Source organism: Fukomys damarensis, unplaced genomic scaffold (assembly GCF_012274545.1).
Source record: "Fukomys damarensis isolate Sample0158 unplaced genomic scaffold, DMR_v1.0_HiC HiC_scaffold_11, whole genome shotgun sequence".
NCBI lineage: Eukaryota > Metazoa > Chordata > Mammalia > Rodentia > Bathyergidae > Fukomys > Fukomys damarensis.
In genome coordinates this window covers 33,223,330-33,238,369 of record NW_022900923.1, presented here as the reverse complement: position 1 = coordinate 33,238,369, position 15,040 = coordinate 33,223,330, and the positions used below count along the sequence as shown (strand labels likewise).

Below are 15,040 nucleotides of genomic sequence, written 5' to 3'. Positions count from 1 at the left end.
ATATATATATATATACATATATATATATATATATATATATGTATATGTAAATAGTTACTTGTCTTTTGTTTATAGTGATACGCATTAGTTTCAAGGACTTTGAGAAACATAATATTTTATTTGCTTTTTTTAAAAAGGTTATGAATTATCTTAAATATCTGAGATCACTACAGTGCCAATCTCAGAAAACAAGACACAAGATTATAATTCTTATGAAATGACAGCTGAGATGTTATCACCACCGTTTAGAGACCTTTAAATCCTGTCAGTTTTGAAAAGGCCTTGACACAGCTGACGTTGACAACATTCCATTGCATTAAAATGACTGCTTTCCAAAGGATGTTTGTGGTTTTTGTTTAAAAACAAATTTATTATAATGATCCAGAATATCTTAGTACTCTTGTGGTTTTGTTAACTGGAAGTTATGCTAGCGAAATTCCTTTTTCTCTACACTAGTATTTTTAAATTCTTTTGACTTTCTATAAGTTATTTTGCAGGAAGAATACATTTTCAAGTGTACCTATTAGCTCTCCTGTGACCCTAAACTGTGCTTTATATATTTTTACATAATTTGAATGAGACATTTTCAATTGTGTTCCCATATTCAAATTAGAAAGCCTTTTCTCATTTAGAATGTATAGTGGAGCAGGAGACTGTCATTATGCAAAGGATGTTTTCATGCATAAGTAAAGGCCTTACAAAAATGGAGCAGGCAGCATCTTAGACCTCATCACAACAGAGTTTAAAAATTGCTCTTCAGATTAAAGCCATCCATGATCATGTTTTTGGTTACCTAATTCTATTTAATCACCACTAACACTAACTTTATTTTTGGCATCATTAAAGGTAAATGAATATCCTGAAATAAATTCTCAAGGGTGGCTATTAAAATTGAAAATAGCAGCTGCAACATCTAGAAGGAATGTATTTTTACACAAGACAGTATCTATTTATTGTCATTGGCTTTGGGGACAGAAATAGATGACACAATTTAGGTGATAGTACTAGCACCTTAAATTGGGCAAGACAAATGAAAGGAATAGAATTCAAATGCACCTTGATTAAAAAGACAAGTAGCCAAAGCTTTGGAATTGTACAGAAACCAGATGCCTCTCCAGTCTCTGTGATGATAAAGATGACACATAAAAAATCAGAAGGTATGAAGACTGCTAAAAATAGATGTACAAAGCTATAGCTATGCTGGAACAGATGAAGGAATTCAGATAGACTGATGTTCTTTACCAACCTCAACATGGTAGTCCAGGGCTAAATGGCTCAAGGACTTAGGGAAGTTTGAGAACACTCAAGCTTATAAATTTTGACTTGAGATCCAGAAATCACTTTTGGAAGAACAAATGGTACTGCAGAGTATTAAAAACAAAATTCTGACACTTTCCTCCTTCCAATGCCATATTTGAATCTGGGTCTCATAGTCTAAGAAGTTATATAAATTAGAAAGAATGTGAGAATAGAAATAAGGCATTTTATAGAAATGAAGAGATTGTATGTGACTAGGTAATTGCGCACTTCTGCCTCTAGCATAAACATCAAGGTTCCCAGGCTATGTTATACACACTTAAAAACAAGTATAGATCTAAGGAAAAGAATTTTCCTTAAGCGTAAAAGCTTGGACTGAGGACCTTCCTCCCTATGAATCCCAGTGCCTGTATATCTCATTATTTTACCTTTAAATCTCGGTTTATTTTTCACTGAAAACATCGGCTGACTATAATTCTTCCGTAAGTCAGGCAATGTAGTGATGAAATGAGGTTTTCCTTGCAGAAAAACCATGTGGATATCATTTATAGTTACTTCAGTTCTGCTCTCTTTATAAGTATATAGTATCTCTCTCTTCTTTTTAAAGAAATACATTTTTAAAAAAATGAAATAAATAGGAAAGCAGGAATCACTGGGAACCAGAAGTACACTTTATATTCTGTCACACAGTAGTAAACTTTCACTCCTGGACTGCTCTTGTATTCTCTGATTAACCCTTTCTTGACTTGTCTTTCTCTTGTTTTCCTGTTCTTTCTCATTTTTAATATTCTCTTATTTTCATCTGTACTTAAATTTATTGTCAAAACTACCCTTTTTCGGGCCATATTTCCTGATCTCTTTGGCTTACATTTTTCTGTTGCATACTACAACCTCACCTTGTATTTCTCTATCACAACGCTATTGAACATTTTGTACCATTTTCTATGGGAGTCTTTCGGCTGTTGAGCATAGCACAGTGTTACACTTCTGTAGTTATTATCTACTTTTCCTTTAGACTGAGTTTCCCTTTCATGGAGGGATTTTTTTCTTATAAGGAGGTAAACAGTAGTTACATAGCAAGGATATATGGATGGAAAATGAAATATTAATACCCAACATCATATTAAATTTAAGAGTAAGAAGTAAGACACAGATTTTGAAAAGTGTGCCTACAGACCCACTAAGGAGATATCTTCTGTATAATTTCTTTTTCTATGAGTTGTGATATCCTTATATTTAATATATTTTAGAATTAAACATGTTACATTACTATTTTTTAAAGGAATTACCAATATAGATTTCCTGGATTGTGGGTATATATTTATATGTATACTTTGGTGCTGCTGATTAAACCCAGGACCATGAGTATGTAAGGTTAAGGTTCACTCTACCACTGACCTGTATCTTCACTCCTAGAATTTTTATTTTTTTCAAATTGTTCAGTATGTGTGATTCAACAGTGTTTTCTAATCTCCTAGAATGACAATATAAACAGTTTTCTCCTTTATGAACCTACTCATCCTTTTATGACCAATTTTATTCTCAATATAAGGAGATAAGGACATGAATACATTATAAATTTTAAAATATAACTCAGGTGGATATGAAACTATTACCTTAAAATTTCTAAGATAAACATTTTTCTTAAAGCCAAGTAATAAAATTTTCTTGAAAATTTCCAAATAATATAAAATTAGTAGTACAAATGTAAGGAGGAGTAAGTACAAGGTTAAGTTTTTTTGTACAATTTTGATGTTCTTACTGTGTGAAAAGTAGGGGCACTTTAAAGATATATTGCTAGTCTAATAATATTCTCTTTAATAGCCATTTAGTCATTTTTTCCCCAGTATTTTCTCCTGAATCCATCAAGGTACAGTTCACTCGATGAATTACTCTTCATCAGAACCTGCCATTTTATTAACATGTTTTATTATTTACTTATTCATTTATTTATTTCACTTTTTATTAGTAATAATGCCTATGTCCATGAGGGGAAGTTGGCATATGTATACAACACGTCTTAATCTCTTTACTTTCCCTTCCCCTCCCCAGCCTCCCACCTCCTCTATCTCTTGGTCCCTTCGCCATTTTTAAAAGACCTAGTTCTCTGTTTCCTATATTCTATCTTGTATTTTGCTCTTGAAATTATTTATACTGTGGTTTATACTTTAAGTTATTTTATATATAAGAGAAATCTTGCCATATTTAAGCTTGTGCGTCTAGTTTGTTTCACTTAATATTATTGTCTCAAGGTGCATTCCTACAAGTGATTCACATTTATCCTTCTTTGTGTCAGAGTATCAACATGATTTTATAATGTATGTTCATGTTTACATTATTATCAATTCTTCTAATGTTTCTTGTCTTCAAATGTTTATAGAAGTTAGCTAATCGTTGTTTTCAGTCATATAAATTTCAATGGCACATATAGGGACTTGTCTAAAGACAATAGGATTAAAATTTCTTAAAAACCGCTTTAATGATAAAAACCCCTAACACACTATATTTTTAGCATTCTCATCTGTTCTATGTAAATGTACTATTATGCTTTTTTTAGGCGAGGGAGAGGGAGACAAAATAGCTCAACACACGATTACACAAGTGAAGGGTCAGAATTTGAACCAAAGTCTAGAAACCCTCAAACTTCTTGCTTTCTGCTATGCCAAATACCTGCAAGTTTTGGAAAATACTAGGCAGATTTGTACCCCTGTATTAGAGCAATCTACTATCAATCTGAAATAGTCTTTCTTTATTTGCTCTTGATAAAAACATAAGAAATGCAATAATTTTTCTGGGCTTCCTTTTCAATGAGTGAACCATTCTGCAAATCTATCTTTTTACTCTCAGGTAGACTTAGTCACTTTTCCTCTGTGCCAGTAATGAACTTTAAACATGGCTTCGTCATCATATAGTCTATTGTACATTTTTGTTTGATAGTACAGCATATCAGTCTCTTTGTCTTTGTACCTTTACTATGGGGACAGATACTCAGAAATCAGCTTAATCAATAAAAATATAAACAGCTATATTATATTTAATATACAACTTAGAGATTGTGCAAAATAATTGAAGATTGCTACTGGTATAAAATGTAATAGGTAAGTTCCATTTGATAATTTGAATTGAAAATAATGTAAAGCATAGGAAAGAGAATGATTATCTATATGTGTATACACTTTGTTTCCAGTTAATTTTATCATGGATAACAACAAACTTTTAAAGATATTTCAAGAGGAAAATATAATTTACAATGTGAACAACAGCCATAATTTAATGATATCTTATTTAGTTAAAATGAATTAGGTAAACTATAAAAAGAGTTGTAAAACTTTTATATCTTAAAGTATAAGGAAATAAAACTATTGTGTCTCTGGTGTGAAAAACTACAAGTGTAAATAGGATAAAATGTATAATTGATACTATAAAATAGGAAAAAAGTGTCTAAAGTATTAGGGGAAGTGGGAGGGGTAGAGGAAAGGAAAGGAGGGAAAGGAGAAAAGGGAAAAGAAAAAATACGAGAAATGGGAAAATCTTAGAAACAAAGGTTTTGTAAATAGGGAAGGGTGGAGGAGATGAAGGGAGGGCAGGGGTATGGGGAAAAAAATAAGAACCAAGACACATCATGTAAAAGTATGAGATCCCAATGATGAATGGAATTGTATTGTTTACCTTAAATGTACCAATAAACTTAATGGAAAAAATAAAACTATTGTGTCAAAATCAACAATTTGCCATGTAATTTTGAATGCAGCTATGATTAACAAACTGCATTTTTTATTTGAAGCTATTTCATACACAATATTTGATAACACTATCCGTAAAAACACTGTTAATTTGGTGGATTAATAAAAAAACCTGACTTTCAGCATAGTATCAGAATAAATGGGATAACTTTAGGATTGTTTTGAAAGTTTTGTATGGAATAGTACATTAATCATTTTGACAAATCTTAGTACATTTTCAATTGTCCAGAATTATTTATTGATTTTTTAGATGGCAACTTGGAAATGAATATTAAAATAATTTCACAGGTGTTAAAGTTCTTTTTTCCTTCTGTGAATTCCAGGCCAAACTTCACTATTTATGTTAATGCTCTACCAGACTAATAGATACTACAGTTATTAATGTCCATCTAAAACTTGCACTACTGATACGGTGATTCTACATTTTACATTCTATATTTTATGAATGTGCTTGCAGATAGTCCAGCTTTTGTCCTCATAAATACAAACATCCTCCTTATACTATGAATTCTAAGTGTGGTTGGAAAATATAGTAACTGTCACCTATAAGGGTACTGATTATTTGATTTTTTTTTTTAGGAGAGACAGATAATACTTGGAATTTTTGTGTGGTATCCACAATTTAACTTTACTTCCTGTTTTCCTGCTACTCATGCATTAAATCTCTGCTTAAATGATATATTGGCAAGGGGCCTAACACAGTTTTAAAATATAAATTGCTTAAATCTGCAGTTAAAATGAAAAGATATGAGATGTTTGATCATTGTACTGGCTCTGGAAAATAACTCAAATATAAATGAGATGTTCTACACATCAAATACCTTTGGGGGATATTATCAGAGTCATCCCAGATTTCTTGCTAAGGCCATTTCTATTTTCCTGACTTTTTAAGAAGCATGAGTGGTGGGTTCTGATCACGTAATATAATGCTTTCACGTTTACTTCATGTTTTTCACCATTAAATAAATGAAGGTAAATTACCCACTCCTTTCAGGAAGCAAAACATTATTTCATCTTATAAAAGTAGACTTCTAAGATATTAGAAATGGAAAATTTATACTTTTGATTTGTTGGTGATTTTTCTTTTCATGCAGAAATTTTTAAGAATATTCAAGAATGCTATAGCACATTGACCTTCCATGATTTATAAAAGGAAACAAAAAGAAATGGCATCAACAACCCAATATCATTTTCAATAGGATTTTTGTCAGGCTGACATTAGCACTGTTTAATTTGATATATTAGACACTAGTTTTCCAGAGTTTAAGTATGTACAGCAAACATAGAACTATTGGTCATATCTAACATGTGTATAGTAGCTGTTGAAAAATATTTTCTGAGTCAGTGAAAGACATAGGACTACGTTAAGGAACGTCTATTGGAATCCAGTGACATGTTTTATCTGGATCCATGGTGATGGCGTGAATAGCCTTTAGATGGATTTAACTACTCTGTTGTTGGGGAAGGAGGCTTCTCTATCCTGGAGTATTTTCACTCACCTCTTTAGGGGCATCAGCTACAATGAATTCAGAATAAATCATCCTTGCTTTTGAAGCAATTTTTTCTGTACTTTCTGTTTTCTTGAAGTCTTCACAGGCAAGCCAGAACTCGACATTTTCTTCACTGAATTCTGATTTTAGAAATGTTCGAAAAGCATCAAGACCAGCTATAAAATATTTAAGAAACACTTTTGAATAATAATCTTTTGGAGTGGTAATATGACCAAATAATGCGTACATTACAAAATACGAGCATTTATTGAATATCCAGTAGTAAATATTTATTATGTTCCCTAATATAGCCTTTGTGTTTTACCTTTTAACTTTAGTAAACCATATGTTCAGTAATAATAAACAAAATATATCTATTTCTTAAATTAACTCCATTAACAAGGAAAAACTATACATTTATTTTCTGGATCTGAAAAGTCAGAGAGTCATGTTCAGGAGAAAATCTTCTTGATGGTCAGGAAATCCCATGCTTTAAAAGTCCTCGTTTTTAGATGTATTGCACTAAGTTTGAGTCAAATTGATAATATTATACTATCTTCAGTGTAAGAATATCTTTGTGGCTATGAGTTCCTAAGGAAACATAATTTAATATGAAATGATTAAACTATAGGTCTGGGCTTAAAGCAAAAGAGTTCATGCTAGCCTTTGTTAGTTTGGGGTAAATATATTGAACAAATAAGATTTTAAACCAGGAAAGTACATGGCAAGAATTTGGAGTGAATGCTTCTTCTTCACCTCTTTATTTGGTGATAGATGACTTTAATTCTGCGAGGCAATGTTACTTTACATAAAACACTGATGACTTCTGTTCTCCTTCACCGTACCAGTGCAGAGTGTTTTCCTCATTTTTGGTTCTTCTCCTGAGCACATATTTCCCTGGCAACTTTAGACGAATGACTGCAAAGGAGCCCACTGACTTGCAATTTAATTTATACATATATGCATATATCATATGCTAATATAATATATGTGTTAAAATTAATCAGGATTATATAATAATATGTATATATATTATATATTATAATATATTAATATAAAATATATATTTTCAAATAGTAACTACAATCAGAGTTTAACTGGTATATATTTTTTTAAAAATTACTAACTGCATTTAGGCTGTGATTCCTATTTGCCTCACTTCTTCTTTCCCCAAGTGTGCATCATCATTTACTTCTATAGATATTTAAGTTTTTGAACATTTCTTTAGACTGTTTTCTGCTGTACCCGTCAAATGTATCCTTCAGTATTCCTCTTTAGTATACCCAGAGCTGATTTGACTAGGTAATTCCTGCTAAATATTTTAGGGTTGAGTATCGTTAAGAGTGGGCTTCTAGTTAGAGGTAGAGAGATCATATTCAGATCCCCTGTTGACTAGACAAAGCCAGTGTGTTAAGGTTTTATACTCTGATTCTTCTGATAGCAAAATCTGATATGTGTGAGGCTGCAGAGTATATCACTGTGGAGGACAAAGTACATTAGAGCTGCTGCTACTGAGAGAAATTTGCCTTTCAAAATGTTAGTGGTTTTCTCCACCACCTGCCCAACATGCCCCTTTGCATGTGCTTAAAGCATTTCCTCCCTGAATGCTCTGAGAGAGAGAGAGAGAGAGAGAGAGAGAGTGTGTGTTAATCCTTTAAATTCCCACTTAGTGGAACTTATTTTTGGAGAATCAGGGGACAGGAAAAATTGACCATTGAAAAAGAAAACACAGAGGTCAATAAACAGAGCCCTAAGTCAGTTTTTTATAAGTTGCTGCAGATGATGGACCAAAAGATGATGGACCAAAAAAAGAAAATAGAAAATGATTTTATGGAGCAAGATTAAAATATCTCAAAACACTGTATTAAAAATAGTTTAATGTATTTATTGCTTGAAATAATGTTGATATAACAAGTCATTGCAAAAAGTTTTGGCGACCAATTAAAATTGTCAGTAAAATATTGGAGATTGAGGATGTTATTAATAAGTGAGCATTATATAAAAATTCAATTAACTGCACATTTCTTGCATTTAAAAATACATCCAAGAAGTGTCTATGACACAAATTTAGGTTATAAAAATCCTCTTAGTTACACAATTAAAATTTTCCCTGAATGTGGTCCAAACAATGATGCATTTGAGAGGTTTAAATATAATCTATTCTAGAAGTTATTTTATGGAAAGGATAAAGTAAACCTTAATAATATTCATGCCTGGAGATCCTGTATCATTAAGGAATCTGAAGCTTTCATCCTGTGAGGATTATCCAAATATATCCCAGGGAGATGGGAAGTTAGAGATCAAGAAAATATTATTTTCCCCTGCTCTCCAATTTTAAGAAAAGGCTACTCTTAGCTTACACTGTATCCTTTTCATCATTTGGTTTAGCACAAAAATTGAGTCTAGTTATCTCTGTCTTGGACATAATATTTTATTAATTAGAAGTCATGGATGCTACTAAACTTTCTTTGGTATTATAAAAGCCAAACCAAACAGTTGTTTGCCTGAATCTATAACTATTATTTTATCTGAATATTAAATATAAAATCCTAGGAGGCAGGCAGATAGAAGTATCTGTCTTCCTCTCAAGGACCTCCTTGCCTCTGTATTCTGGTTCTATTGTACAGAACTCTTCTGTTCCAAAGCCTGCCAGGTAATGTCTCACAGCGGTACTTTGACATGGCTCTTAGCAAACTGATCTGTCCGATTGATTACACACATAAGGAAAAAAGAAGCCTACAGTTTTCATTCACAACTTACAAAAATGCATTTTCACATTCCTAGCATCTTTAACATATGTCTTTAGTTGGACTCTCAAAGTTATATGGATTACTTTATATTAACACTTAAGCATTAATCACTTAAGCAATAAATCCAGAATATCTTAATTCATCTAATTTAATCTAATATATATAAGAATAAACAGCTGTGAAGACTTCATTCAGCTTTATCATATCTAGCACTTGTTTGATAATTTTTTACTTTATTAATTAAAACTGGATTATTTTGATTAGTATGAACAATACTGCATTAAAAATATTCCTTATATTCCATAGTGTCATTTCTCCTTCCTGGTATGAGATGAATACCACAAAGCAGATTATTTATAATACAAGCAGAAAAGTTGTAGATATCTTTTTGACTATTTTGCACGGGACTATCAATAACTAGGACATTTTATTTATAATGGCAAAATTATTTTATTGAACCATCTTAATAAAATACATATTCAAACATAAACGTATTAATATACATACATTTGCATTCAAATACATTTTTGTTTTCACTAAGGATGAGAATAATTCAGTTGAAATACATACTTTATGAAACTCATTTTAGCTTTCAGGGCCTATAAAATGAGTGATGTATTTATTTTTTTTCCATTAAGTTAATTGGTACATTTAAGGTAAACAATACAGTTACAGTCATCATTGGGATCTTGTACCTTTACATGGTGTATCTTGGTTTTATGTTTTTTCCATTCCCATGCCCTCTCTTCATCCCCTTCACCCTTTCCTATTTGCAAAGACTTTGTTTCCACATATATTTCTTTCAGTTTGTACCAAGCAAAGCAATTATTATAACATATCATGTAATAGTGAAGTTAACACAAGTGGAAATTTCTCACTGCTATATGGAATTTTTCTTTCATAGTGGTACCTCAGTTTATGAACTTAATTTATTTCACGATTTTGGGGAAGATGGCTGTGTTTGTGTTTGTGTGGGCAAGTTGGTCGTAGTTCTGTTTGTTCTCCGATGTGGAGTTTATGAACAGAAGCAAAATTTTGCCAAGAACTTTTGTTTGTGAACTGAATTTTTTGCAAACAGAAGTGTTCATGAATCAAGATATATTAGCATTGTAATGCGTGGAGCTTTTATAAACTAATTTGAAGCCCAAGATAATTCCATTTATTACCCTTTAAATTAACATGTTTTTTAGGAGTTTTATGCTACAGATAGTGATCAAACTCACAATTATGCTTTCCATTTTCAGAATTTAATGAACAATTACTATATTTTAAGTCTATTATTAGTTGGATCTTACCTTGATTGGCTAAAAGTGTGTCCATATTTTCAGACCATGCTGTTGCTTCTGTGGTTGGTGACCTGTAGAAACAACATCTACCCTTGACAATAGCATTGTGATCTTTTTCATTTATAACTTATAGTAATACTTAAATTACATGTTTTTTTGAAATATATCATTTTATTGAGTTTTAAGTCATTGACCAAACAGCAAAATATCTATAAATTATATATATTTTCCACAGTGGGCAACTACAGCAAAATGAAGGGGGATATAATCTGACATAAGCAAATTATTTATTAATGTAGCCAACAGTGTTGATAGTATTTGCAAATTACCCAGTTCTAATAAAGACACAAAATAGATATTTGTTTTATTGAATGAATTTCTTTTTGACCAAGAATATATTTTTATTAATTTACTCAGCATTACTCTGATCTCTCCCTGAAAAGTTCCGCTAGCAGTGGTGAATAATGCACTACGTGTAATTTCTTACAGCACACAAAGCTACCCATTTTATAATTATCCATCTAAAGGAAGTTCAAAAAGTTTTAAGGGTTTCCAACATGTGACGATCTTGAAAATGTTTAATAACAGCACTTCAGGGAATATTCATGCAACTTTGAATCAGGCTTTATTATACTTTAGACTGGTTTACTTTAATTCTAGACTGATTTATTTAAAACAGGATGGTTATATCTCCTTCCAAAACAATCAAAGAATTTATAGACTTAAGTCTTCCAAAGAAGGTACACTTTGGGGAATATATGTAGAAATAATAAATTAGGTTTAGATATAAACTTTTTGAAATACAAATATATCATACATTATTCCTCTTAGTAAACAAAAATCTCAATGCAATAAGCCTCAATCCACACAAAGCATTAGCTGTTCAGAAAAAAATGGATTATGTAGTCATCATGTACAAAAATGTAGTTTTTGAAAGGATTGGTCAATTTAAAATTTATATAGAAATGATAATAAAATGATTAGTAATGAAGCAGAAATCATCTCAGATGTAGTCATCCTTATAACATTTTATAATTGTGCATCAAAGTGATCATTTAGATACGGTGGCATGTGGTGATTCCTATACTTAGTCCTTATAATTTGCTGCAGTTCTTATAACTTTTATTAGGGCAACTCTATTCTGTTGCAATATTTGTTGTACAGTATTTTCAGATAGTAATGAAAGGACACATAGGAGAACTGTGTGGCTGAAAATTTATTTTGCTATTCTTCAATACTGACACATCTTATCTCAAATTTCCTTTCCCAGTTATGGACTATTGACTTTCCTTTCTCCCTTAGCTTACTAAGATGCGAAGACACAAGATCATCTAGAAAACCATTTTGAAATAGTAGCTGTTCATCGAAATGGACAGTTTAAGCAATTTAGATTATTCATTCTCTGTCTTTCATAAGAGGAGGGTGAAACTAAGTCCTAGATTTAATTTTGCATTGAAAAGGTTTTGTGCACTGTGGAAGCTGTTACTTAAAAAAGTGTACACCATATTTTATAGGCTTCAAATGTTAAGCTTTTTAGAAATTTTATCATGTGATCATTTGAAATGACCATATTTGCAGACTGAAATTTGGTTGTTAGCAGGTATTCAAATCAAAAGCACCTCAGTACCTGTGGAATGTATGCTAATGTATAGGGAAGAGAGGAGCCTGGCTACACCATGCATCCATTTTGAATGAGGAGCAGCCATTCTATGAACACTAAGAAATGGAATCTAGCCACTTTACTTGAAGGATGCTCATATTTCTCCCTAAATATATAATTTCTCAGATGTCAGGAATTAATGTTATTTTCTAGTGTTAAGAACAGTATCTGATCCAGAAAATTGTTATGGAACATAATAAAAAATGGATGACCAAACACTAAATGGTAGGTCTTAAATCCTCACTGGAAGAGAGGCAATGACTTTGAAGATGTGCTGATAGATTACAGTGATAAAAAGATTATTTAAAGGGCTGGCTAAATTGTATAAGCTTCAAAGAGCTAGAATGCTTTGGGTGAACTAGAAGAAGAAATGATGGTTATCTTTAGTGAGCAATAGAGCTCTATGGATCTCACTCCAAACATTGAGGTTTGCAGATGGGAGAGAATGGACAACAGTCAGTCGAGAAGGCATTAGGGCAAGGCATGGCCTTTAGGAAGGGCCAGGTTTCCATAAAGCTAAATTCAAGAAGAATATTCCTTGAAGACCTTTTGGGGTATAAAGAAGTCTTTGTAGGAATGTGAAAATAAATAGCCATTCTTATTGTCTTCATTAATGTAGGAAAACAGTAAAACTGGAAAGAAGGTAACAAATCTTGGAAATGGCACGGAATCAAGGACAAAATAAAAATTATTATTTTGAATTACTGAGGTATAATAAATACTATATATATATATATATGGAGTATTATAGACAATAGAATTAGTGCCCCTAGGATATTCTACTGTTAATTATGGCCCTCAAATTTCTCATGTTGCTATAAATGGAACAAGTTGCTTAAGTTCTCTGGAGGAATACTCCTGCAGGCAAGTGATAATGCCCGGAATGAACATGACTTAGTGCTTTCTAATCTCCCTCTGGCACAGCAGTTTCAGTTTTGAATATATGATGGTAATGCAGTATTTATTTCTCAGAAGTTAGGTGACATGCACATATTTTAAGAAAATATTTGTTACCATTTAAATTTTTAAAAATTTCAAGTCCTTATATATTAGTAATTCTGTGGAAAAATAATCTCTGAACAAACTGATAATATGTGTCATAGCAATAAATACAAGGAATGTATTTAATACTTGCAGCATATATTGTATTGTGCTAAGCATGTCACAGATTTTACTTCATTTAATCCTGAAAATAATAGTGTACTTTATTCCCATGTTACTAATGAATAGAAATTTTCAGAGATGCTACTAACTGGTAAAATAGCCTACAGACAGTGGTGGGTAGAGATAGAATCCCAACTCAAATGTGTCAGCTATAATGTTAATTATTTTCATACTTTTTTCTAAGATGAATAAGTCAGTTCACATGTATAATAAATACCTTTAAAACGATTTTCCTACAGTGGAGTTTTGTCACACTGTACACAAATATTTGATGTATATAGTAGTTGTAGTATTTGGCTACCCAGTGTAAAAGACATAGACATCCTTAAAACTCATATGGTATTTTTCAAACAAATATAGAACATTTCTTAGATTGGATATGAATGGGAAATACAGTTTTGTGTTTTAAAAATGCAACTGTAGAAATATCAAGAAAGAAAACTTGTATAAAAATGTGGAAAATAAAGAAAGTGGCTGGTATCAAACTGTACAGTCTTGGTTAATTTTTCTTGATAAGTGTTACTTTAAATAATGAACAAAGTGTCATTACCGTATCTACAGAAAGTATTTATGGACAACTACCATTTAATTTTTTTCTTTTTAATTTGGACTTTAGTTATAACATTAACATGTTTTTCTGGCTCTTCTCATTTTTTTTGGTATGTGTGTATGTGCTTCTTGTAAAATTCTGATGCATAATAAGAACAACTTTTTGTGTATGGTTTGCTATGAAAATTACTCTGTATCTGCAAAAATTGTGCTTAGTATTTCATGGGGTTTTGGCTGATTTCCTTTCTGTTTTCTTCATTAAACACATGCTATCAAGGCCAGCAGTACCCATATTATATGTCCGGAGAAGAGCCAGGCCAGATGGGAACTGTGTGAAAGCTACCAGTTATCTTGCTAATTGTGCCAGCTAGAACCAGTTGTATTGCATTAAAAAATGTGGACTCCAACAACTTAGCTCTTCACACTCAATTAGCAATGTGCTTGAGAATGGAAAATTCAAGCAAGGAGTCCATGTGCCCAAGGAAGTGACAGCTGCTTCCTAGAACTTAATATCCATACAAAAAGTTTCTTAATAAGTATCATCATAATAATAACTAATTTTTGCAGGGATCATTTATATCTTAGTTTTCCAATTCATTTCATAATTTTTAAAACAATATTAAAAAGAGAAGGCAGTGGTCTTTTTCCATTTTATAACCTTTCTTTCTGTAGCAAAGAATTTTCTGCAAAAATAATCCACAAATTGTTGACATATTTTAGAAAAGAAGCAGAAATCAACAGAAGAGAAAAAAATCAGGAGAAAAGACAACAATTAACATATTTATCATACATGAAGGAAACAAAACATCTAGAGTAATGACTCAAGTGTATCATTTGTACATCTTCTGAGATAAAAATAGCTTTAAACCGCAACTCACTTCACTGGCATTTTTCGCTCCACTGTCTGACTGTCACAGATGATGGCGAATTTCTCTTTCTGACTGATCTTCAGGCTGAAGGTAATGTGACAGCAGGAACATTACAATTAGTATGCAAATACCTATCCCCTGAGTTACAAATTGGCATTCTTTAAATCATGCTGCTCTCAGCTTTTTTCATCTTGTTAACTTTTCACTGGTCAAAACACTTAAACTTAAATAAATGTTTGAATAAATGTGATATTTGTGTGAGTTTGGTATAA

General features: G+C 31.7%; 1 protein-coding gene across 1 annotated transcript in view; it reads right to left on the bottom strand.

The window, feature by feature from the left end:
- The window catches only part of Rgs21 (regulator of G protein signaling 21), a 19,807-nt gene extending 5,019 nt beyond the window's left edge, over nt 1-14,788 (bottom strand). The window contains exons 1-3 of the mRNA XM_010608759.1: nt 14,778-14,788; nt 10,536-10,612; nt 6,500-6,666 (exon numbers count right to left, since the gene is read on the bottom strand). Of these exons, the coding sequence (XP_010607061.1) occupies nt 6,500-6,666; nt 10,536-10,612; nt 14,778-14,788 (255 nt within the window). The remainder of the gene's footprint in view (nt 1-6,499; nt 6,667-10,535; nt 10,613-14,777) is intronic.
- Nucleotides 14,789-15,040: the final 252 nt, after the last annotated feature.